This window comes from Branchiostoma lanceolatum, chromosome 4 (genome assembly GCF_035083965.1).
Source record: "Branchiostoma lanceolatum isolate klBraLanc5 chromosome 4, klBraLanc5.hap2, whole genome shotgun sequence".
In the NCBI taxonomy this organism is placed as follows: domain Eukaryota; kingdom Metazoa; phylum Chordata; class Leptocardii; order Amphioxiformes; family Branchiostomatidae; genus Branchiostoma; species Branchiostoma lanceolatum.
The window spans coordinates 16,048,960-16,075,513 of NC_089725.1; the positions used below are offsets into that span (position 1 = coordinate 16,048,960).

Below are 26,554 nucleotides of genomic sequence, written 5' to 3' on the forward strand. Positions count from 1 at the left end.
CTTCAAAATGCAGTCTTCCCTTTGGGTGGATATCCCCACAGTCATGATTCTATATTCTCAAGCTATCACTCCCCTGCGTAAAAAGGGTTTTTGGCTTTTTCTTATTGTTCTTCTATTCTTTCAAATCAAGATCAAAATAAAAAGAACTACCTTCCAAATTATACTGGACTCTTATAACTAAATCAGTCATAGAAAATTTCACAAACACAAAAAGCATTGGTGGGTATCAACCATTGGTTTACTTATCAATTGATACATCTACATCAAGTTTGACCAGATTCCAACATCTTAATAATAAAACAAACAAAAGAAGAGCAAGACTGCAAATGACAGGGAAGGTGTCCTTGACAACATCTCCATAACAATGACTGATAGGAAGATCAGATTACATCATCGCACTACATCAGACAAATGTACTTGTATATCATACACAAGATTCAATATCTCAGTCAAGGGAAGCATGTACATAAATGTACATCCAATTACATACGTATATAGTTTGTGCTACAGGACTAACATCTAATTACTTGTGCTCAACAATCCTCCAACTGCAAATCGCAATACAAACAGTAAGAAACAGTGCTAGATTACCTTGCTTTTTAAGTCGCATAGTTTGTTTGGGCTCATTGACTTGTTTCATCTTAATCACCGCTGAAAACTTTAAGCTTGAGTACACTTGACACTACATCAATTTACCAGTGCTTCACTGTCCGACAAGTCATGCAAAAACTGATGAAGCACTTCCAGTCCTCCACATGTTTACCCCATAAAGCACCTCAACCACAGTACGCACTCAGCAGAGAGAGTTAACTATAATTACACAAGCTGCCTCCATCAGGAATCTGACAGCACTGTCATTTATCGAAGTAAGAAATCTTACCAGTGAATCACACTGAAGTTGCACTATTACACCTTAGAAGACAATTCTTCACAAAAGGCATACTCTCAAAGGTGTTACATTGATTACTATTATCATTGTTATCGATCAGGCTGCACTAATACAAGCTCTTGATGTTACTCTAACAATAGAATGATAACTGCTTGCAGCTCGAGGCTCCTTTCCACTTCCTTCATCTCCACGGCATGGCCTCCTTACGATTCACCTTACTCTTCCTTCTTCTTCAACAGGGGCACTTTATCCTTAATCCTGGGGAAAGAAGCATCTCATGTTATTTAGAAATATCTTACCTCTACGAAGAATCATGCACTAGTAGTCGTATCCTCATGTTCAATAATTGTCTGCCTGTATCAACCAGTGTTTGAATTCCACATGTAATGTGTTAAGCCTCGAAATGACATCATCAATATAAAGTTTTAAGAAGAAACATTTCACGTACTTGCTGACGACTCCGTCAATCTGTTTCTTGGCCATACCTACGTACTGGTCAATCTGCGGCTGTAGTGGGAGGCAAAGGTTCAAGCCATCAATGTTACCTCATAAAAATTACAGTTAAAGAAAATACTTAAGGTTATCAAAGAGATCATAAACATAATGCATATTAGAGCTATCAAGAAGCTGTCAGAACTGCTTGAACTTTGACATGATTGATGTACTCACCTGGTACAGTTCATAAACCTTGGGGAGGGTGAATGCACCGACCAGAGCTGAGGGGAAAGAAAGGATGAATTTCAACATTTCTACACACAAAATGGGAATGTTTGTTTACAAGGTGTGTTGATGATATACATGTACCAATCATATACCAGAAATAGAAAAGGACATGGTACATTCATGTAGCTAATGCCTTTGTAAGTTTTTGATGGGTAAAAACAGAAATTGGCACTAATCTGCTTAAATGCTTCAGGCCCTTTGGGCTACAGTCATAAGGGAAATTAAAGGACAACCATCTAAAACGTTTGGTTATTAAAAGCATTATACTCCTTGTCTCTGGTGTTACCCATCATCATCTAGTGTGTAAAGTACTTCATGAACACTTACCCAGAATCATCAGGGTCATTCCATTGAACCAGGCACCCACATAGGTCAGCAGCCACATCAACACGGCAAACTGGAGACAAGAATCATCGATCAGAACCAAGACATGTCAGAATCTGATGCATAAGGATTTACTTGTATCTTTTGATAAATTGTATAACTGGCTTCCCTCAGAACCTGTGAGATACCCAAACCTGACTGCAAGGGGGATGGGAGCATTCATTGGTAGCATGGACTAATAACTGATCTCATCAAATGCACCATATGGAAAATTTATGGTCTATAATAGATATTTCTTTCAATCACAATGATGGAGACAAAGGATTTCCCAAAATCTTCACTAAAATTTCTGAGCCATCAGTATCAATACTGCCTGTATTTGAAACAGTATCATCATTCACATCATTCCTTCATGTGCATCTGTATGCATCTACCTCATTACTTGTTTTACATGCTTACCCCAACCCCTAACCCAATTCCCTTGGATACCATACATGCACTGCTAATAACAAAAAACACATTAATCACAGCCATTGGTCAGAAATGACCATGTTCTCTGCCTGCTGCCCAATCACCTCATAGTCATCAGGGTCACAGAACTGACCTGTTTTTCCTCAACATAATACCCAGATGTGGTCCCAGCACACCCTTAAAACCATTTAAATAGGGCATGCATACATAAATCTGGTGCCTAGGTGTGATGAAATATGCTCATAGACATGAGGAAAGATGAAAACTTGAGGGCTAAAAGGAGGCCATTTTTAGTACCTGCGTGCTGACAAAAATGGTATCAAAGCCCAGAATTATTTTGTTTCATACTCGAATTCAATGCGCCAAGATGTTGTGTTTGGGGTAACACTGTCTGATGCAACAGAGACTTTCTGTAATGAAATTATTCTAAAATCTTGTGCATTAAAGCTCAAGAAGAAAGTATTGCTTTATCTGAAAACAATTAAATTAGCATTCCTTTGAATAGGAATCTTATTACAGCATCATAAAGTGTTGTGCCTAATTTCAATCTGCTTGAGTAAATCAATCTGTGTCAGCTCTGAGACCAAAGCTCCCCGAGTACTGTACCTTGACGGAATCCACGAGGTCCTCCACGAGGACGAGCCGGCGAACGTCGTTGGTGATCTTGTTGACACGGCTCAAGACTTTGTCCGAGTACTTGTTCAGGGTGTCGGTGGAGATGTTAATGTCTTCGTCCAGCCACTGCCTGTAGTCATAGCAACACGCAATCGTTACATCAAGCCCTTTAATATGGCCCAGTCTACAATACCACATTATGGATCATTTCGACAGATTAATACTGTACAAGAGGCTTGCAGTATGACCTGTAGGTTATTGACCTTGAATACAAACTATAGTGACAAAGCCATTTTCATGCTAACTGTGACCTTTGCAAAAGACTAGCAGTGGTTGGAATAATTTTCATCACCCTGCCAAACTTCTGTTGGAATCTGGTTGCTAGGTACATTTATGCTACCTGATACACCACATGGGCTTGTACAGCTACATGCAAAATTATTCAACCCCCCTTGCTTTTTGGACATTTTGGCAAATTGAGGAACTTTACAACTGCATAATATTACTAAATCATATAAGTGATGAACAGATATGTTATTACAGTCTGATACCACAGCAAAAGTTAAGATTTTTTTCATAGTCCATCCAAAAAAGCAACTTTCACACAAATAGTATGTTGCAAAATTATTCAACCCCCTATGAGGGGTTGTCTTTAGTACTTAGTGCAGCACCCCTATTTATCTAAACCTGAATTCACCTGATGTAGACGTGAACGATAGCTTGTCACAAGCTTCTGGCAGTGCTCTTTGGGAATTTCGGCCCATTTCTCGTAGTCAATAGTCTCCGGCTAGCAATTTTCTGAGGTTTATGTACCGCAACAGCTTTCAATAGATCCAACCCAAAATTCTCAACTAGGTTTAAGTCTGGAGAGTGTTATGGGTACTCAAGAACCTTCCAGGTTCTTTTTCTGACCAAACATGTGGATGTCAATGTGTGCTTGGGGTTATTGTCTTGCTGGAATGTCCAATGACGCCCCAGCTTCAACTCCTTAACCGGACCTGGCGACATTCTTGGCCAAAATTTCAGCAGCCACAGTGATATTTCTTAGAAGACAGGTGGACAAGAACCATATGATTACTGTAAAAGTCCTGAAAAACAATTTGTCTGAAGTAGAAACTGTTGTTTCAGTGGACACAGTGCGCCGCACCCTTCATGCTGAAATGCTCAAGGCCAGAACCCCAAGACCCACACCGTTGCTGAAGCCATGCCACAAGAAAAGTTGCCTCCAGTATGCTCAAAACAACCTACAAATGCCACAGTAGTTTTTGGACACTGTTATATGGACTGACGAAACAAAAAAACTTGACCTCTTTGGTCCTTCGTGTCAGAGGTATGTTTGGCACAGGAAAGACTAAGCATATCCAGAGTGGAACACCCTGCCTACCATTAGGGGTAGTACACAAAAATTTCAAACTCTTCATATCTTTTTAAACTTGGTGTCATCTGATAGGTATTTGTGAAAGAAACAGAATGGTTTTTGTTTCAACAAAATCGGACATACCATTAGCGAGTTACGGCCCATCAAAGGTCTGAGAATTAGTCCTCAAATTCTCCGGAATCCGTAAAAAACGTTGAAATGTAATATCTTAAAACTGTCATAACTCAGTAATAATTCACAATAGAAGCACCAAATAAGCTGCATTCTCTTTATTTACAATGATATTAACAGGCCCTTAAAGCTTGTAGCTCTGCCTTCATCATTTCTTTAGATTTCTCATATCAAAATATCACCAAAAGTGGGAAAAAATGGACATGGGAACAGGACATCTTAGCGTGCAGAGACTAAGTCGGCTAATTAAATATGCAAGATTGCGATATCTCTGTAACCGTACAATATACAAGGAAACAACTTGGCATACATGGGCTCTGTAACATGCTGAATCTAAATAAGGCCACGAAATATACATATTTGCTTCAGAAATTATGAATTATGATGAATAATTGATTTCCCGAGGTAATGTGATGCGCGTCCGCTAATTAAATATGCGAACTTTCCATATCTTCCCTATACTTGAAGATAAAAGAAAAAAACTTGGTACATAGAGGTTTAGACACATGCTGATCTCAAATCTAGCCTCAAAAATATAATCTAACACCAGTCACCTGAAATTTAGAAAGTCACTTTCCAAATTTCAAGGCAGTCAGGTTGAAATCCCAATTATTCAACTTCTTTATTCCTTGATGTACATCAAAGTTTTACATACCATTGGAAAGATCATGTTATCTTGAGTATCAGGTTCATTTTTTATGGTCACAACGTACAAATTTATCGAGATATTTGACTTTGAAAATTGCTTATCCCGCAGTGTTCAGAATGAAAACTCGGGAATATTTGTGTTCCTGTCGGTATTGCGCAGTGTCACCGCCGGTAACTTCAAGGGTCCCCGCCGGGTTCACGGGTCACCCTGAATGCAAATGCCATACAATCAGCACCATGAGAATGACTGAATTAATCAGAATTCACACCTGGTTAGCTTGTGTAATTAGCACTTTTATGACAAATTCATGAAAAGAACAGCAACTGGCAGATACCGCCGGGTTGAACAGCAGGGCCGTCGGAACGAAATTAAACCCGTCCGACACCAAATGCATTTTCTTGATATTTTGGAGGGTCTTCTCTTCACACTTAAGTTAGTTGAATAATCACAATCGCATGGCATTGCTACAAGAAGAGGATCTGCTCCATTTTGACATGAACAAAATTATCTGAGTTTGGAAGGATAGCACAGCCTTGTGTACCAAAGCATCTTACCAGGTCTCTTTTAACTTTAAAGGTCAATTGTCATAAAATTCAGATTTTCGGATGGTCTGGGTGAATTTTTTCTGTCCCGACAAGCAAAAATCTGTCCCGGGACAGAGAGACAGCTCCTGAAGTCAGCCCTGAACTAGTCCAATGAATGTCATGTGTTGTTTTTCAACTACACAAGGCTGGTAATTAACCACTGGCTTCCCAGCAGGGTGGCTGATGACAATTTACACACAGTTTTTCACTTCACCATATTTCTGTGCATTCTTGCTGTTTATATTTTCTGTATAACATGACTGCTCAGTGCTCACAATTGTGAAAGAGATTTGAGTTTCTTCAAAGACAATTGCATCGAAAATGAGTCTTGGAGACCAAGGAGGTTCTAAGTTATCTAACCTCCTTGTGGATAACCAAGTATGGTACTGGAAAACCATAACCATTCCACAGGGGTCCAATATGTATCTCCTAAAACAATTTGAATGTTTTGAACTACCTATCCAAGATCTCCATGAATTTTACTTATTAGGTTACATACGATCTTCTTGCTTTCATACCGATCAAACCGTGTGTCTTTTCTGGCCAAAACACAAATTTAACTCAAAACAACTGAATAGATATAAAAAATCATAAGACGTTTGAAACTTTCAGACCTTATGCTTATCCAAGGTCCTTTAAACATATATGCTTTTGATATAAGTCCATTAGCGATCACAGACCAAGGAGGTTATGCACAGACCAAAAATCAACCAATCATCCCACAGGGGCTGCCTAATAATAAACTAAGAATATTGAATTGAACTGTGCTTCAGACAGTTTACATAAACAGTGCACGTGCTAACCTACAAAATAGACTATAGTTCAAGATTTATATCCAAATCTCATGTTTCGAGCCATGTTGGTGACATACTTATCATTTTTGGTTTACATTGTACTTCAAGGTGTTATAAAGCTGAGGAGAGATGCCTTTAGGTCACTTTTGTAGTGTGGGAACTGGAATGAGATTTAGAGTAAATCTCCAAATTTATCCACTTGTAGAGTTTGAATTGTCTTTGATATACATATGAAGTTGTAACAATCATAGCATATGAACCGAACCATCAGGCAAACTAGAGTTTGTTCTAGGTAATATTTTGGTAACAGGTCCAAATCCTGGAACTTAGGTGGTAGAGCTCACTTTCAAAGCAAGAAGTATCCTCATTTAGGCAATTCAAGTAATTATTCGCTTCTTTGTTATGCGGCTTCATAACTAGGTCAGCTTTTGTTCTGGACAAGCAGTGATGCTGTCAAATTATCAAGTTGATTCAGAAGTAATTATCACACAGGGTGTATACTGTGAGTGTCAAAAGGGTTCGATTAACCAAAAAATCTTGAGCTAATGTTGGTCATGGGATGGGATGGGAGCCTGGAAATCCTCGGGCTGATCAGAATACTGAAAAAAAAAAATTTCTACCCTACAACTGCTTGATTGAAGATCATGTTAGCCTTGGCCCCCAGGTCTTGGTATTACTATTAGTCAGTGTGTAAGCAAAGATCTTTAAACTTTATTGGTGTAAGCTGAGGTCTAATATTTAAGTACAGAAACCTGAAAATTCACTTCTGGGATCCAGGCAACATTTCACTGTGAACGAAAAAAAAATTATTTGAAAACATTGTAAGACAGAAGATTGCTGCCCTATACCCCCTAACCAATTGGTTCAAGTGCATCCCCTATCGTCCCTACAGCTCACTAGTGTCTGAGCAAGGTTCACTTTAATCCTCCTTGGTCTGAAGGACCATTTTGAATTTTTAGACTGGTCATATTGGAACTTCAAGCAGAAATTTAAGGCAATGTACTGGCCAGCCAGCCAACCTCTCACTTCACAAAGCTGGCTTGGTATATTTATACTATATGTTAAACGTAACATGACCTATTTACATGCAGAACCTATTTACGTCCGGTTTGGCTCATGTCCACATGTCGCGGTGTATTATGCCAAAGCCTGTTCTCATGAGAAATAAAGAACATCATAAGTATAATCCTTAACCATCTCTTAAATTCTTGCACAGCAATACATAATGGCCATGCGTTTACCACGTGAACGCCACGTGCCGCGCATGTGGGGGAAATTTACAGATAAACATTTTTTTTTCCATCGCGTTAAGCAAGTGGCCGGACAGACATAGTAATTTTACTATCATTTGTCTGCAGACTACTTTGGACAGTTACTGTGCATTTTTTTCTGGTCTATGTTCTTCAAGCATAGCGCTAGAAGGGAAAAGATTCAGATGTGGACGATATATTGTTGTGTTTTTTTTTCATTTCCTAAAGTTTGTTTGACCAAGGAGGTTTTTGGTTTGACAATGATACGTGTACCAAGGAGGTTTTATACCTCCTTGCATGTACCCAGGGTCAGACTCTACAGATCAGCTCCCTTCCAGCAAAGAGATAATATTTTTCTATACAGAAGCAAGGACATTATGTCTAATCTTCATCGACGACAGTATATAATGTCCTTGACAGAAGTAATGAATGTACTTGCACCTTTGATCTTGCTTCCCCATTACGACTGGGTAGCACACATGCCCTCGAGGCAAACTTTAAAAATCGTGGCTACTCCTAGCCACCGGACAGAAACCTCTGCTTTTTTTCAACACCAGTATGTGTACTGCATCCATGGTAGCTGAGGAAATTCTATCTTTCCATGTACCAATTGTCTTTGGCTCTATGCAAATCAGGGTAATTCACACCTTGACATTAATTGGGATATTCACAGCCAATACAGACATCACTGAAAGAACAAATTGAATTCTCACAATCCCTCCTGTGCTTGATTTCCTAAGAATACCTTCCTTCCAAGAGCGCTGGCATTTACTTTTAAAATTAGCTGGTATACCTGGAGGTGTTTTCTTTGGAGCACAGTGCTCCCATCAAACTTACATGTATGTGCCTAAATCATGGACTGATAGGCTGAACTGTCAATTAAAAAAAAGAAAAGTCAGTATTTTTAACTTCAACAGGGCCTCTGCTTTTACCAAGGAGGTTTTATATAGATTTGAACCTCCTTGCTTTTTACATCCTACCCAAGAGGTACCCATCTTTCAACAAGGATGGCACATTTAGTGCTTTTTCACTTGTGTGAATTTGTTTCAGTATCAAATTAATTTCTTATATTGCAAGTTTGATTAACACATTTGTCAACAGTTAACTTATTAAACGTCAAACCCCCAGATGATGGGGAAAAGAAGACGCTAAACCGGATAGTGAGTGTGAGTGAGTGTAAACATTTCAAGACATATTGTTCAACAGTTGACAATAGTCATGCCTGGCCATGGCTGCAGGTACAAGATTCAAGTCAGATTCTGTTAAATAAAGCAGTTGGCTATAATATAAGAGATGGTGTGATTTGTCCTACTTCCCCAATCCTAAAATCTCACATGATTCTTGTTTACCTATCAATGTATAAAAATTCTTTCCATGAACCAATTGTCTTTTGGCTCTATGCAAATCAGTGTAATTCACACCTTGACATTAGGATTGGGATATTCACAGCCAATACAGACATCCCTGAAAGAACAAAAAATTCTCACAATCCCTCCTATGGTTGATTTCTTAAGGATTCCTTCCTTCCAAGCATTTACTTTTAAAATTAGCTGGAATAACAATTAGCTGGCACAAACTAAAGCATAAGCCAACCCTACAGCTTTCGATGCTCAACAGAATGATCAAACCGGTAGAGCAGGTGAAACTGCTAGGGATTGAAATGGACCAGCAGTTAACGTGGGGTCTACACCTGGACAAAGTTAAATCCAAAATGACAAGCGCTTTGGCAGCACTAGCAAGATCTCGTGACTACCTCACGAGCGACACGTTAAAAACAGTCGCACAATCACTTGTCCTAAGTCACATGGATTACTGCTCTTGCCTCTTGTCAGCTAGATCTCAATCTCACTTGTATAAACTACAGATTCTACAAAACAAGGCAGCTAGACTTGTCCTAAATGCCAAGTATGACTCCAACATAGATGACATGCACAGGAGGTTGAATTGGCCCAAAGTTAATGTAAGACTATACACAAGCACTCTCTCTATGTTTCACAAACTTCAGGCGGCCCAAAAACCAGAAGCTATCTATAAAAGGTTACAGAGAATTGACAATACACACAACACAATACCCGTCTTGCACAAGGAGGGGGTTTCAAACTGCCAAAACCCAAAACCACCTCAGCTACCAGAACCTTTCTGTCCACTCAGATGTATCAAATCATATAACACCTTTCCACAACACATCAAAACATCCTCAAAGAAAGACTGATTACACTAAAGTACACAAATAAGCCATTACAACACTAGTGGTAGCTGAATGTATGTACATAATTTTTATGTATTTCAAGCTGACCTCTGACCCCTCACGCTCTTTTTATTGCATCACATTTGATTTTGTTCATTACTGTCTGTCAATTGTGGATGTCATGTATCACATTTGAGTTTGGTCATGACTGTCTATCATTTGTATATGTTTTCTTCTTGCATTTTGATTTTAATGTATCAATGTGAATGGACTCCAGGAAGAATAGTGTAAGATTGTGATAATTGAACACTAATGGAGATCCCAATAAAACAAACAAACTGAGAGAGTAGATTTTACGGCATTATTTTAGAGAAAGCACCAGGTATTTGATAGTGTATAGTCAGACCAAGGAGGTCCTAGTGGTCAGACTGTAACATTTTCCCTCTATTGTATGCATAAAGTCACAGCCCACACAATGAAAGACAAAGCAGAAAACAAGGCCATTGTACACTCCTTGTGCTAGTGTAGAAAACAAAGGTCTATCCATGCTGTATAATGTGTCTGGTGTCCATAGGATTGCTTGATGATTTCAGGATAGAAACTATTCACATCCAAGTAAAGTTTGTTGTCTAAAATCTAGGTTAGTTTGTTTGTGAGACAAGTACCAACAATGATTTTGTGCAAGCTGTGCCTGGTATAACTTAACACTTATTGAACTTTTAAACAGTTGGGCTGCTTCAGGATGAGAAGAGGTGGCCATTTTCAGAATGCTTATACTGACTGTTTCAAAGTTAACAGAGGGATGTGAATTGTGCTATCCTGGCTTTTAATGTTATGTTGGATAGCGGGGAGGATAGCGAACCCGGCGGGTTCAGTTTTTGTCCCGCTGTATACATTTGGCTGAATTCACGCCTTTTACACCTGTTGGACCTGAATTTTGTTTTCCCCGGGGTTTGTCCAAACCCGCCGGGATCCATAGTTTTTGCCATTTTTTCCCGGGGGGGAAGAACAGTAGGCCGGCGGGGAGAAGCATTCTTCCTTGCGGGAAGAAGCATTCTTCCTTGCGGGGCTGTAGTTTCACACCTCGGGATGACCAAAAAAGAAAGCGGGGTGCTTCAATTTCCCGCAGTTTTCTTGCATTTATCATCAATGATATCATAAGTTGTGAACATTGCAGAATAATGATTTTCATATCACTATACTCAGTAGACTAAGAGCTACGCACTGATGTCTCACTTGAAGGTAGAACATCAACTTTGCTTGAATTTCCAAAAGGCTAGTGTCTGTCTAAATCTCAAGTGACTGGTGTTATCTGATCCAGAAATAATGAACTACATGTATTACCCAATGCTATATATTTACATTTGTACACACCGATATCATTCATCGTACAATCTGCAATATTGGTCCGACAATTCAATATCCAGCACTCATTTAATTTCTTCCCCTTTTTTCACTGCAGGACTTCGTTTTCTTGTTGCAGGGCAGTCCCGTGGCAAAGTATTTATTGTATTGTACATGTATTACATTTTAATTTTACGGGAATCAGACAACTGGATCATGGAACAGGTGGACATTGCTTCTCCGGTCTGGAACTATTTCTACAGTACAGTTGAATCAACTACAAAAGCTAAATCTACTTTTGTATGGTTTTTCTATCCAGCTGAGATAACCTAGACACACACATGCTGATCACTACTAGGGGTAGAAGTTACTGAAGTTCACTCTCTTTATGTACCAAAACTACAAAGTTATTAACGGCAAATAGAATATCTAGTCTCGTCTTCTGTTTCACTGGCAGTTCTGTCATGTCTGTTGGGTCTTTATCACTTTCCTCCTCTTCACTCTCTTCATTCCTGTGTCAAAAGAGAAAACCTCTGTTGAAATTCAAACTATATATTACATGCACATGGCAGACACAAATTTCAAACAATCTATGATGAGATAAATATGAAACTTGGATACTTGGGTATTTACGGTTTACCGGTATTTCCTCCATTAGCTATCATACATATACTAGTATACTAAGTAGTACTAGTAATTGCATACAATAATAAAGGCTATCATTCATTATAAATGTAACAACTTAATAAAATTGACAGACCAGCACAGTTCTGTTAAGTGAGGTTTATACTTTTACTCAATAAAATAAATTACAACGGAAACTACGACTCCAGTAGAGGGCAGCTGGGCATCCCCGCCGCCCCCCTCCCCCTAGCAGTGACAGCAGAAGGTGAGGATAGCAAGTACAGTTTTCTGCATTTTAAGTTTAGATTACGGCACTAGCAAAAAAAACAGGAACCAAATGCGTCCACAGGGCGTTGAAAATGATTCATAGTAATCATACATGCAACCACTGGCACGAAAATCCACGTAAAAACGGCAAATTCAAATCATTTGAGCTACCGGCATGCGGCATACAGAAACAACAGTGTTTACCGTTAATCATGCGGCCAAATTTGACATAAAAATACCCCAAAACCCACATAAAACTACGTAAAGACTTGGAAAAAGACATTACCTGGCATTTGGGTGGTAGAAGTGTCCGTATTTTGGCCCGATGCCGACGTAATCGGCTCCGAACTACAGCGGTTGGTAGCGCCCGGGCCGCCGGCCGCCATCTTGCTTCATTCCCAAAACTGACTCGCAATAGTAAAAGTATGAGCCGATTTCGGAACCCACCATGGCTCGAATATATGCGAATTTGGTACCAAAATAACGACAATCTCTTGAATTTTCCCACGATATAAGTGGCTAAAAATTTTTTAAAGGGTACCATCGTCCGCAATTTCGATTTGAAAGATTAAAATGTGAATATTTTCACCCATGGAAGTCGCACAAGCTGGCCACTTACATCAAGTTGAAGCTCGTAATGTTGGCTACAAATTGGCGACTATCTTTCTTGTTTACGAGTGACGTAACGCTCCGTATTTGGACCGGAGCGGAGCCGGCCCTCCCCAAGTGCGTGACCGGGAAGTGGGTCCGCCTGCTCCCGAGGGCGAAACGCGCGTAACCCGATGGGCGATTTCTCGCTTATGGTTGACGGTATTTTAGTAAATCTTTCACAGATATTGAGTTAAGAACCTTCTTCAACTACTGATATAAAAATGTAAGCGATTTTTGACCGTTATGTATCAGATCGTACGCCTTGAATTTGGCTCATTTTTCGGTTTTGACGGGCCCGGAGAATAAATTTCGGTCTGTGCGCCACCCCTACTACCATGAAGCTTGGTGATGGGTCTGAGATTCTTTGGGGGTGTTTTGCTTCCAATGGCACTGGGAATATCCACCGTGTTGAAGGCATCATGAAATAAAACCAGTACTAGGATATTCTGGCCAGGAAAGTTACCAATTCCGTTAGAAAGTTGAAGCTGGGGCGTCATTGGACATTCCAGCAAGACAATAACCCCAAGCACACATCGACATCCACATGTTTGGTCAGAAAAAGAACCTGGAAGGCTCTTGAGTACCCATAACACTCTCCAGACTTAAACCTAGTTGAGAATTTTGGGTTGGATCTGAAGACAGCAGTTGCGACACGTAAACCTCGGAAAATTGATGAGCTGGAGACCATTACCTACGAGAAATAAGCTGAAATTCCCAAAGAGCACAGCCAGAAGCTTGTGACAAGCTATCGTTCACGTCTACATCAGGTAAATTCATGTTTAGATAAATAGGGGTGCTGCACTAAGTACTAAAGACAACCCCTCATAGGGGGTTGAATAATTTTGCAACATACTATTTGTGTGAAAGTTGCTATTTTGGATGGACTATGAAAAAAATCTTAACTTTTGCTGTGGTATCAGACTGTAATAACATATCTGTTCATCACTTATATGATTTAGTAATATTATGCAGCTGTAAAGTTCCACAATTTGCCAAAATGTCCAAAATGCAAGGGGGGTTGAATAATTTTGCATGCAGCTGTACGTGGTAGAGAATATACCAAATATGGCTGACTTGCCTGTTATGTCCTTTAACATCATAACCTAACATGGAACGTAAGTCATACTCATATACATATTCTATACGAGACACAAGTGTCTAATGACAGCATTATAGTTACTAGCTAAATATTGATCTGGTGGCAATTGAATTGAATAGATTTTCTATCCATATCAACATTGAAGATGACTGTAATATCCCGGCCTATTTGTCCTACATGTGGGTCCTACATCCATTTACAAGCAGCTGCTAGGGCGCCATTTGGATCAAGGTCATCCTATAACCTATGGAACTATGTCAAGTTTCTCATTACCAGACCAGGCCCGTGACACAGTGATACTGCTGCTATATATGGAAGGAGGACGAAAATACCCCACATCAGGGTGCACCCAGACATGGTCATTACCCGACACCCAGGGATGGGCCCCGCAAATTAACTACATCAAAACTGATAAGCCATGGGACCATGGCTATAGGACTCACACCATAGACCCATCCCAGCTGCCAGTCAAAATCAGCAGAGTAACCAATGACAGAGTAGCTGAACCTGTTAATTTTTCACCTTTTGTGTTCTGAATTTCTCCACTGATGAAAGTGGCAGGGCTATATCATAATCCAATTAGTTTAAACGGCAGACAAATCACATTCATTCAAAGTTTTCAGCCAGCACATCATCAAAATGTGATTGTTCTTCTGAAAATAAGAAACCTACATTATAAAAGAAGTTGTTTTCTTTCATTGAAGTTTTAATCTGAAAATTTGAGGTTTCCATTACAACTGGTAAGTCATTCCATAGTTATTTGTCTCATATGCAACGCTCTTTATTTTCCATATACTTACTTGAAGGGGTGTCCATCAGTGCTCTTCTGCACAGCATTGAGCACATTCTTGTAGACACGGAAGCTAATTGTTACAGTCAGCAAAGCAAGGATGAGGTAAGCGACAACAGACAGCACGCTGTAGAAGGTGAGGGACAGCAACAACACCAGCAGGCCTCCGAACACCCCTCCGGTCACCTTGGGGTCCTTCCAGTACACCAGGTCCAATACTGCAAATGGGACAGAACAGTCATAATATGAACATTTACATCTTCTGTTGTATGTCTACTTTGTGGGTACCATGACATCATTGTAACACTTCAGAACCATTGGTCTTCCCCCCCATGATACATCTTCTTTTTCAAGCACGCTTGTTGTAACAAGAGCACCAAGCAGTTTTTTTACAGAACTCTCACAACATAACAACTCAAAATATCAACTGATTTTCTCAGAGGTCTTGTGTTTGTACAGACCCTCTCTGACATGACCCGATGCAGCTCCAAACCATCAGGTGTCCAGGAACACAACCTGGAGCACAAGGCACATGCTGCAAATGCACACCCAACATGCCAGTGGTACTCAGCACAGTGGTTGGACATGAAGATTTAGAAACTATTTTGGACTTTTATTTCATTAAAAATTTCTTGAAAGTGTGAAAAAAATATATTATGACTAGCATTTAAACCTGCATGATATTGAGTAACCAATCATTTAAAATTGATACCTTTAGTTTACTGCTTACAACACATTCCTTTTGCCTTCGGTATAACATATGTGAATGACCCATCCCAGGGTGTACATGTCATGAGGCCTGATTTGTACCCACAACAAGGGAATAAACCATAAAGTGGCTCAAGGGCCCGTTATAGGAACCAAGCAGGCCTTATGACAAGAAAAACACTATGGATAGGGAGAAAACTACATGAAATCATTAATGTTGTCATATTCATAATGCCAAACTGTTCAACCTGGACCAACCCAATGTTTTCATCCAAACAATGGTCATTTGGGAATACTACTAAAGGGCCATCAGCAGAATACTGGGCTTTACTGAGATAATGACATCATTAAGCCATATCACCTAATGTCTTACTAATTCCCCCATGGAGACAAATTGAAATTGAGATGTTAAATGGAGCATCTGGAGCACACACACCTGCAACAGTGGCATGGCATCTTGTCAAGAGGTCAAAACTGTTTCACCCCATAATCTACCTGTCTGCAACTATTGATCCCTTTCCAAGTAATGATATTAACTTAAGAGTGACTGCCTTGGGCAGAAGCAAATAGCAAGTAATGCCTTTGCTACTGACTGCCCGTCTGCTACCCCACCTGAAACATGGGTGACCGTCTGTGATAATTACTATATTAGCATTTGAAGGAAAACCCATGAGCACATGCTTGTTTCACCGCTACCAGATTTGACCCACCTCATCTTAATAACGACGAGAATCTAATTATCTACCATCGTGGATATACGTGTCAAACAAAATGAACCTTTCCTTATAACTGCCCACCATAATCTATTTGAAATCAGAAGTAAAATGAGGTATCGTTTTTGTTGAGCATTTCAAAATATTGGGAGCATTCAAAAATTGGTACCATCATGGACATACGTGTGCTACAAAATGAACCTATCCTTGTAACTGCCCACCATAATAATTTGAAATAAGAAATAAATTGCAATATCGTTTTTGTTGGACATTTCAAAATATTGGGAGCATTCCAAATTGGACAGGTCCATATTGAACCAGGAGGCAGTTTTCTAGTGAAAAGTCAATATTAAGAATATCACTGCAGGGCCTCAGCACACATCGTATTGTGTAGTGGCTAAAAAAAACCTTCAATAATCCTGCAACAGGGAAAGCCAATAATTGCTCTGTCAGAGTCTAATTTGATGTATTGGCTCTAATTCTAGTCTGGAAATCTGATTAGGAAGGAAGATAGGTTATCAGTTCCTGCAGTAGGTGCATAATTCTACAGGAATTATAGGACTGGAGGTACCTTGACAACTGGGTTTTGTATTCATTCATTACAAACACTATTGGGCATATCACTATTAGGTGTATAGAAGTCATTATCTGTATATTATATCTCAATGTGTAATGTTGACAACATTGATATTACAGGGACTTTACAAGATGTGCAATCTTTTTTCCTGTAACCTTTTACTAACCCACTGTGTTGGATTCTGTACATCATAGGCCACAGCTCATAATTCTGAAAGATCTCTAGGAGAGAAGATATTTAAGGGGAGTGATACGCCATTAAAAAAATGACCTACAGATGTTGAGCAGAAGGCGCACACATACTAAGTAATAAGCAGCAAAGTGGGCAACCAAGGGGATCACAGACTGCTACTGCAAGCAACAGCACAGCAAGTGCTGCCGAAAAATCCATTTGCATGAAAACAGCCTACCTCTGGCTGCTGTTGTAGCACCCTTAGCATCTCCGCTAGGTTCAGCGTCGGCTATGGCGATAAACAAAGACACAGTATGGTCAATCCTGATAAGGCATACATAGCAAGCGGGTCTGTGGAGCTCCGCGCACATGGACCGGTCTGATTGCAGATGCCGTCGCCACAGCTGAGGAAGTATCCTGGCAGCGTGGCAGAGATCTTAACCAACAGGCCCAATTTTCACTTTTGTGAAAAAATCTTTAAACAAATTAGTTACTACCTTGTTAACATCATCGATCAACAACATTAAAACTAAATCGTTCATAAAAAAATCTAATATGTACAATTCAAAAAGTTAAAACCAACTTCATGATAAGCTATATGGCAAACACAAATATGGGTTTACAGGGGGTTACAAACAAATGTCACATGGGGTTAGAGGTTAACACTGCAAATTAGGCACATGAAGGGATACCACAAAAAATGAGTGCGAAAACAAGACAAAACCACACAGCGGAGAGTGACAATGTTTTGACATACTCATGATACTGTAACCAAGAAAACCAAGCTCAAAACAAGAGCATACATATATGTTCTACAGCAGACACTATGAAATAAGCATGCTACTGTATCATGCATAGTGTAAACCATCATATGAAGATTTTATCAGTCATGTGCTTGACAAGCCTCATGCAACCATGACGCAGCAGAATATAACATGTTCCACATTTAAGAACAACTGATTGCATTCCGCTTAGTAAGTTAATACAGCATCATATTCATATCCAACTTATTACAGCCTAATCTTACTCCTATTATAATTTATAGCACAACCAACACAGGTATAGGAGGGCCAGGTGGCAAGAATTCATTTCTTTTCCTTCGGGATTTGGACCAAAATTTTAGTCCTATACCAAATATCTACTACCCAACAGGCAGGGACAAGTTTTGTCAAAAAGGGTGTTTATAACTATTAAAATATTGTAACAGATTCTGTCCTGTAAGCAAGCTCTGTGCTTTAGATAAACATGGCAGGCAACATTGATCCCAGGCAATCATTATATATGTATGTACAATTGATCATGATAGCAACATGTACATGTATGACAGGGGCATGTGGATTTTTTTTCTAAACTAATGAAGCACATTGGTTCCTCAATATGTTAAATGTCATGGTCATGGCACTGTCTGCAAAAATTGCGTAAAAAACACTCGGGAGCCTCTCAACAGCAGACCCCAATAACGTCCCCACACGATAAAGGGATGGCTGTGAAAACCATGATGTAGTCGATGTGTGCCTCCATGCTAAACCTGTGAGCATCCCTGGAACTACAGGGAATAGGAAGCATGTTCCCAAATAACCGTAATTTGGCTGGCTGATTGGCCATTCTATCAGGTTGGGAGCTATTGAAAGATGACAGTTCCTCGTCTGATATAATATACAGGCAACCTAGGGGGAACGGAATATTACCGTATCTAGTGCTGTGCGCATTGGGGCCCAGTAAGGGTGCAGATTTTTTCTGCATAAAACAATCAAATATACTGCACATTGTGACTCAAGCCTGTGGCCAGTTCCATGGCTCTAAATTTGGTACAGTAATTTCTTGTAATAGTATCATTGCACACATACGGTGTTTCTATTTGGACCCGCTTTTATTGCAAATATGGCAATGCAAAGAATAAATCATCAAAATGTACCTGTTCATTAAATATGCAAAATGGCTCATAAAATATTAATTGCCACCCATGCAGTTCCACTAATTGCACAGGGTCAGATGATATCAAGTACTGACAAGAACCAGGGACAGTACAGCAAGCCTTGGAACACATGATGTACTTCTCCATCAGACACAAATATGCATGATCAATTATCAATGATAAACTGCTTACTTCAAGTCAGCTCCTTGCAACATGCAATCAGCTTATGTTTGAACTCCCAGACATATTGATAAATCTATTCCTGGCCACACAGAAATTAATGGTTTAAGCTACTACTTTGACATCCAAAATACAAAATGTTCTATTTGATCCTGCATATTATGTCATCTTCACTCAATTTTTACGATTCTGTCCAAATTTTTTTTTCCTTTGCTGTTGTTTCTGAAAATAATGTCCAATTTTAGATAATATGACAAACATATGAAATGCGTTTGGTGCATACTGATGTTGTCATGGGGACAGCTTGATAAAGTACTCAAATGCAGTGTACAGTTATTCCCATGGGGGCTTTGGCAGCATTGGTATTACATGACATTTCAACATGAATGTAGGCTGTTCCAAGAATAGACTGCACCCATGTAGCCTGGCAATAGTTTCATACACTAACTACTTTCAACATGACTGGTCAAATAATGTCATCAGATACTGTATCGGTGTATCAGGCACACATTTCAAAGACTGGTAATGTATTTCTAATCACTTCAGAAAGATATTGTTAATATATGACCAGGGCTTAAATATACCAACTTGGTAACCAAAGGCAAGAGATAATTTGGAAGAAAAAATCTTGACCTTGTATAATATGGTAACTTTATGAAGTGGATATGATTCATAAATTGAAGCTGAACGTCCATACATTGATGAGTATTGCAACATGATCATGGCTCAGTCATTGAATTGGGAAATTGCTTTAAATCCAATCTGCCAGATGGCCAAGAAAATCTTGGTACTGAAAATATACCATCTACATGTCCAAGCATATAAAATGCTGTAAGAGTCATGGGTCAAGCAACTACTGGGGATACTAATTCAGATGAGATTTTGACTTGAAGTAACCTCCAGTATGGCTAACAGGAATTTGCCACACCCTTCAAAAAGACACGATGCTTCTGAGCATGGTGTTCACTTTTCATGCTTGTTCCTAGCCTGTCTATTCAATAGTCTTTCTGGTTATTTCAATATATACATGCCAGCAAAGCTAATTTACCCGCAAACAACATCTCTAGTACCAGCTGTCTGTTTTACATCAATTCTACACAACCAGCTTCATTTTCCAGTACAAACCTGTGCTTGCTGCTGCCGCCATTTGGACCCGGGAAATCCTGACAGCTGTTCGGTCTTTTCATGCCCAAAACTGACCGAGTTTACCACTGCAAAAATAGTACAGCCTTAGCTAGACAGGGGTCCAATGCCCCCCTCCCATACTTCTCTCTCAAGAATGTACGAGCACCATGTGCACCATGTCCTTCATGTTTAAATACAAATGCTTACCTTACTTTATGGGGGGGGTTATTGCCCTTAATAAAAACCATGGAGAATCACTGACAATAACACTTAATTCAATATTCTGACAAAACTGGGAATTTTCAAATTACAAAAATCTACATGGACAGGATTTCCTGTCTCATTAGTAAACTATTTGTTATCATTTGAAGTATTTGATATCATTTTCTGCCATTCCTACAGTTCTATCAGTCAAATAAGAAAACCTCATACCAGTCCAAGAAGGTACCTTGTACTACCCACTATCACTTACATGTATATAATCAAAGAGGAAACATTCTTTCAAGTTCAGATCTTTTACAGATGGAAAACCTCATGCCACCCAATCAAATGTCATTAGAGCTAACCGAAAATACAACATGTATGACACACCACCAATATGAAGCTCTCATATATCATTTGAAGAAAACTCCCCATGATCTAGATTTCATAAGGTTTGTAGCCAGCTACATTAGGCAGATACCATATTTCTGGTAATTCATCTCATTAATAATAAATGGTGGTCAGCAATGTGAAAAAAAGTTGCTTTACCTTTATTTTGGCATGTGGATGCCCTAAAAATCAGAAATCACAAAACTTGCTACGGACCAGAGGATGTCAGCATGACTATCACTGACTATGAAGAGAATTTAAAGGTTAACTTTGAGTAGTATCTGAAATGAAAATGACTGAAAACATAATAATGTCTAATCACCATGCTAACACGACCAACTTCTTACATCAATTCTGTTCTTCAACTGCAATGAAAGTAATAATTGTGCAGAACCTTCCATTTAGTACTTAGTCAATTTTGGATGATTTATGACTGTCACATCACCCATTGAGGCTGCCAAATTGTCATTAATGATTAAGGAAGGCTTGAGGATTGGGAAAGGAAGGCAATTAAGAATGAGATGACTTGACTATACAGGAACAGTTTGCCCACTGAATCTTTTCAACACTATCTCTTTGAGATATATTTCTTCAATGCCATGTGCCTTACCTTGGAAATGAGATTATATTTCCAACACTGCCAACATCATAGACATCTAAATAAGATTACAATTATCTAATATCACATTAAGCACTATTGAGTGCCATGGATAAACTGCATTTGCAACATTTGTTTTAAACTGTGCGGAAAAGATCAGAAAGATTAAAAACATGGCGTTACATAGACAGTATCAATTATTACTCTTTTTCAGCCATCAGGAAAAAAATATTGGGTAAGGCATTATGTTACTAATGATGGAAATCATATCAGGCTCCAGTAATGCAGCAGAGAACGCTTCTCCTGTGCACCCCCTCTAACATTTGTCAGTGCCATGTCAGTGCAGTCACGCGCCAACAGTCATGTGACACCAGGAGCTGCACGTAGAACATAGCGCACGTAATGGGAAAAGCATTACCACTCACCATAGTACGAGTATATAGCATTAATTACAGCCCAACGATTTTTGTTGATGCATGTAATACTCTAGAAGCATCATCTATTCATTCCTGTGGATGCTGCATGCATATTGTCAGATTTGAGCTTCGGATGTTAACTACATATCAAAGGCAAAGTGTAGTTATTGTTATTCAAACAGCCACTAATATAAGATATACTTAATATCTGCCTCATAGCAATTCTGTCATCATTTTTTGCATATGTAAGGAGACTACCATGCAGAACAGAAGACTTATTCTGGCTATCCATGAAAAATTGAGTTCAATCTATAAAAGTGCTATCTTGCATTTGAAGCGTTGCCTGAGGTGGGCTGGCAATGCAGGGACAAAATGGCAGACTTAATCTGCCCTGTGCACAGTCACGTACACAAGTGTGCATGGCATTCACGCCCACCAAATTAGCTGTTAACCTACAACTTGTGACATCACATATCTCTTTTGACAACGTATGTTAATTTTCCAGCAAACAATTAAATCCACAGAATGAGGCTGAATTGGTAAGGTACAGATATATACATAGATATGGGATGTTATTCCATTCGTTGCCACACCCCATCCAGTATATACTTATGGTACAGGTCTTTGGATAGGCTTGGCTGTCCATTTTCTGGCACATGTCCTATATAATATAGTATATTCTTAATTTTTCTGTCTCTGTCCTGTAACTTCAATTTATTTAATAATCTGTGCCAGAAGGAATTGGTTCATCACTGATTATAATAAAGGTCTGTCAGAGGCCTGGGGACACATCACCACATACTGTGACAAAGCAAAAGGACAACCAGAAGCAAGGTTCATACCCTAATTCAATCTATACCCAAGAGACACCATTATACCCCTCCATATTTAATGTGATTTTGTAATAGACTATTGGCAATGTAAACTCGACGCTAGACATTGAATTAAAATCTCTTTCTTGACCTATTTACAATGCTAGGAAATCAGTTAGATTAGAAGAATCGGAAACCCCACCCCTAACCATTTTAAACAAACCTATAAATGCTTCCAACTTGATTTACCAGTTTTATTTCCATGTGAACTCTGAACACAAACCATAAAATGATGCTCTAGGATGGGGGATCAGATTTGTTACTTTAGTGCCACTGGAAGCTCTTTGCAACACTCCGCAGTCACAGTGGTAAGATATAAAGTACATCTACATGGCAGCAATGTACCCTGAGAGGAAGAACAACTCATCAAAAATTCTACTCACATAGCCAGATAACTGCAAACTTCAAGATGGTGAAACCTCTTGTGGATGCCTAATAGATTTTGATGGCACAGTTGGGAGGTGTCTTCTGAATAAATCTTGCTATCAACTAATCTACTTTTATCCCTGGCTATACACATGTACATTTTATGTAAAAGAGATGTGGGTATGGTATGACATCACTACTGGTAAGGAGTCAAGGCAAAGGCCATGTGGAACAATTGTTATTTCCAGTGATGTTTTCTGCCATTGATTAGTTTTGAAGTAGCTTTGCAAAATAAATATATTAATTTAACAAAGGTGTGTGTGTGTAGTAACTAGTATTAGGGTGCGTGCATACTTCTCTCCAGACTTGACAGGTCTTAGTAACCAAGCCTAACTAAGACCAGTATTCTTACCCATCTCACTATCCTCTTGTGAAATATAGGTCAACCATAGAATGTCTTGGGTGAAAATGAAGCCAAGGACCAATGTGACACTAAACAATAGGATTAAACTATTTAGTATTCCACTAGAAGAGTAAGTGATTTTTCAACTTCATTGAAATATAGAGAAATCTACATATAAACATTCTTAGTACTTATAGTACAGCTTTTCCTCAATTACTTATTCTTCATAGAGGAGATGTAATAAAAACAGATAAAGACAGGACAAGACAGATGACATGTCACCAGCTGCAGGCCACTTGTCATGCCCATGAATTTGACTTGTAGATACAAGTCTATTTTCAGCTAGCTGTATGTGGGTCAGTTATGGAGGATGAAGACTCTGAAGTTGGTACAGGGCAGTAATCATAACACCATTGATTCCCTAAGGATGCAGTCTGAACAGGTATGAAAACAGAACTTCCATGCCAGCTGTACACCAGTCACAATTCATCATATTTCTGTTGTGGACTTCACATCAGAGACAGGTGGGAACTTGAAATGACAGCTGTGATGTTTTTTCACAGGGTCATAGAATATTCTCAGCCTGCACTGACTGTCTCAAGCCAACAAACACATCCAGATTAGACAAAATTGGTGCATGACACAATTGGTTATGCCTTTACTGGAACCCTGCCAATGGGTTGGTTAAAGGTCATGTGACTATGACTCACACTGAAACCTATCCCTCTTCCCCCACACCTGAGACTTTGTTTACTGACCCCCTTTTTTTATGACCCAACACCAACTGCTGCTTTAGCCTACCTACATGTTATATGTAGTGCAAATTTTTGCGGAACAATGAGGTCCAGTGTCCAGGGTTTATCACTGTTTGGTCTGTGAACATTGCCTTCTGACCTGACCTATTTGCATCAGACTGTAAAATGAGCAAACAGTAGGTCAGTGACCTTTTGTCTCTGATCAGAGTCATCTAACAGTTCTCACCTGTAGGCTCAGACACTTAGACACACAAACCTGTCTCAAAAGACAAGGGAAATGTATTATAACTGGGGAATGAACTACAATTGGGGTCTCCAAAGGAAGAGCGATTCTCAACAATACATAGAAAAGTCTTAAAATTTACGAAGCATAGAAATTCGCCCATCTCCCAACCGATATGTTTTCTGGCAAAAATTGTGTCCCAACATTCGCTGACTTCCTAAATACACAAATGTAGATAAAACATGCCGAATGCCCTGTCAAAATCTGTCCAACCAGTGAAACTGAAACTGCACTAAATTTGTATGGGACAAATCTAACACGTATAACTACACTTTTCAAGACAATTTTACTCAAACAGTCAAGCGTGTTCATGTCCAATGAAATGTGGTAATCATGCAAAAACTTTCCCCACATTGTACCCAACCTTGCTCCATAGCCGGCCACACCCTGGCATGGCCCAGACAGTCTGATGATGCATTATCCCATTGACAAAACCCAGGTCACTGTCAGGCACAACCCAGATATTGTGGGGAAAACAGGTCCGGGTGCAACAGAATAGTGATATTACCAGTGATTTTGATGTCAGAAAGGGTGCTACATGTTACGACATGAGCAGGTTGAAGTGCTGGATGAGGTAGTGCCTTGTGTTACCTGGCTGAATATGAGAACACACACAGGTACAGGGTCAACACACAAACACTGTGCATTAGTTTGTGCTGCAAGTGATCACACGTCAGAGCCTGCAGTTGAAGATGGCACAAAATATTGCGACAAACATTAAAATATTATCTTGAAATATTAATCAGTTGTTACCTCTGGGATCGATGTTCTGGGACTCAAGCCATTTTGATCCTGAAAAGGAAGTAAGAGATATCTTTCAGCCAGCAGGTCTATTGCTCCATCAGCACATTAGTAGGTTGAGCAGAACATCAGTAGGGTGTTAATATTACCATCACGTTCTAGCTGGCCATTTCCTGCATTCAGTAGCTCTGCAGAGCAGCTGTCTGCCGACATTTCATTGATTACAGATTAGCATGCAATATTCTAATGCCAGATGCTTAGCCGCAAAGAAAGGTTATTTGAGCAAAACACTACATTTAACAAAATCTAAATCGTTTCATTCACCAAGTTTAGAAACGGTGTTGGTGTATTTTTTCTAGATAAATTATAGTGTTGGCTTTTCATATATGGGACATACATCATTCGATAAATCCACTGCGGTGCCGAGGGAGGACTTTGTACCCGCATGTTCAGTGTATTTTTTGTGCTAGGGATCTGGAGAATTTAACCAAAAATAAGGGCGTTTGCGTGTTTTTGACTTAGCGTATCTATAGAGAAGTCTAGTGGTTAGTGGTGAGAGGCACAAGCGTGCTCGGAGTTCACACCTGCCGCTGGTGCTGGTTCGGGCACGGGCTCGACCTCTTCCTTGATGGCAGGCTCGGCGGCAGACGAGTCGGGCACCGCGGATATGGGTTCGGCCATCTTCGGCGGCGGTTCAAAGCCGAAGTCAAGTAGGTTGTCTACGACGGGGGCAGCTGCTTGTGCCTCCGAAGATTCCGGGTTGTCGGACCCCAAGTACAGATCTTCCTCGGCCTCGTCTCTACCGCTCGAGCTCACCGGCTCACCCTCCGCCTCGTGATCGTCTGCGTGAAAGAACTGGTTCCCGGGCGCGCCGACCTGTACGAAGTCGTCAAGATTACTACCCTCCAATGGGCGTGTCTGCTCCTCGAATGCACTGAAATCCTGGTCCATGCTAAACCCAGGTTACAAGGTTACTATGCAAACAATGTTTGTCGTAAGTATGCCAGCAATTCGTCCCTAAAAATGTCCTTCTTCGCAACGTCCGTCTTCCAACTATGGATCTATTTACACTACCAAAATGGCCGTCGGACGGAATTTTCTGACGTAATGCAAGAAACGAAATTTTTTTGTACGCATGTCCAGTAATGACGTCAGATTTGTAGATTTTGTCGTCAGATTGCTTTTTTTGCCAAGACTAATATGATACTGACCTCGATCCCTTCAGATCTCGCTACGTCTTTGAGGAACAGCACAGCTCTTCACAAATCGTCTTACTTGCAAATCGACTATCTTGTAAGACTGGTTACCTGACCTACGACCTGCACTAGC

General features: G+C 39.7%; 1 protein-coding gene and 1 long non-coding RNA gene across 8 annotated transcripts; both read right to left on the minus strand.

Moving 5' to 3' along the window:
• Positions 1-216: 216 nt before the first annotated feature.
• LOC136432891 (reticulon-1-A-like) lies at positions 217-26,550 on the minus strand. 7 transcript variants are annotated; one of them, XM_066424505.1, is made up of 10 exons: positions 26,437-26,550; positions 25,810-26,101; positions 25,238-25,276; positions 17,219-17,269; positions 14,822-15,029; positions 3,014-3,152; positions 1,940-2,009; positions 1,559-1,605; positions 1,338-1,396; positions 217-1,147 (listed from the first exon to the last, which is right to left on the minus strand). In XM_066424505.1, exons 2-10 carry the CDS (start codon positions 25,904-25,906, stop codon positions 1,105-1,107), a joined length of 753 nt encoding a protein of 250 aa, XP_066280602.1. In that variant the 5' UTR covers positions 25,907-26,101; positions 26,437-26,550; the 3' UTR covers positions 217-1,104. The 7 variants fall into 7 exon arrangements, with proteins under 7 accessions (XP_066280602.1, XP_066280603.1, XP_066280597.1 ...); XM_066424506.1 differs by lacking the exon at positions 17,219-17,269; XM_066424500.1 differs by lacking the exon at positions 26,437-26,550 and having other exon boundaries at positions 25,810-26,312.
• On the minus strand, positions 11,752-13,258 carry LOC136432892 (uncharacterized). Its single transcript, XR_010755578.1, has 2 exons — positions 12,558-13,258; positions 11,752-11,892 (listed from the first exon to the last, which is right to left on the minus strand). It is a non-coding gene; the product is annotated as an uncharacterized lncRNA (long non-coding RNA).
• Positions 26,551-26,554: the final 4 nt, after the last annotated feature.

What these genes read in the sequence shown, in the direction of transcription:
- LOC136432891 (XM_066424500.1), bottom strand. Translation starts at nt 26,176, where the DNA reads ATGGACCAGGATTTCAGTGCATTCGAGGAGCAGACACGCCCATTGGAG. An exon ending in AGGTTTATGAACTGTACCAG is followed by an intron (nt 1,397 to 1,558) that starts GTGAGTACATCA and finishes CTCCCACTACAG; the next exon opens with CCGCAGATTGACCAGTACGT. An exon ending in ATTGACGGAGTCGTCAGCAA is followed by an intron (nt 1,148 to 1,337) that starts GTACGTGAAATG and finishes TTCTTTCCCCAG; the next exon opens with GATTAAGGATAAAGTGCCCC.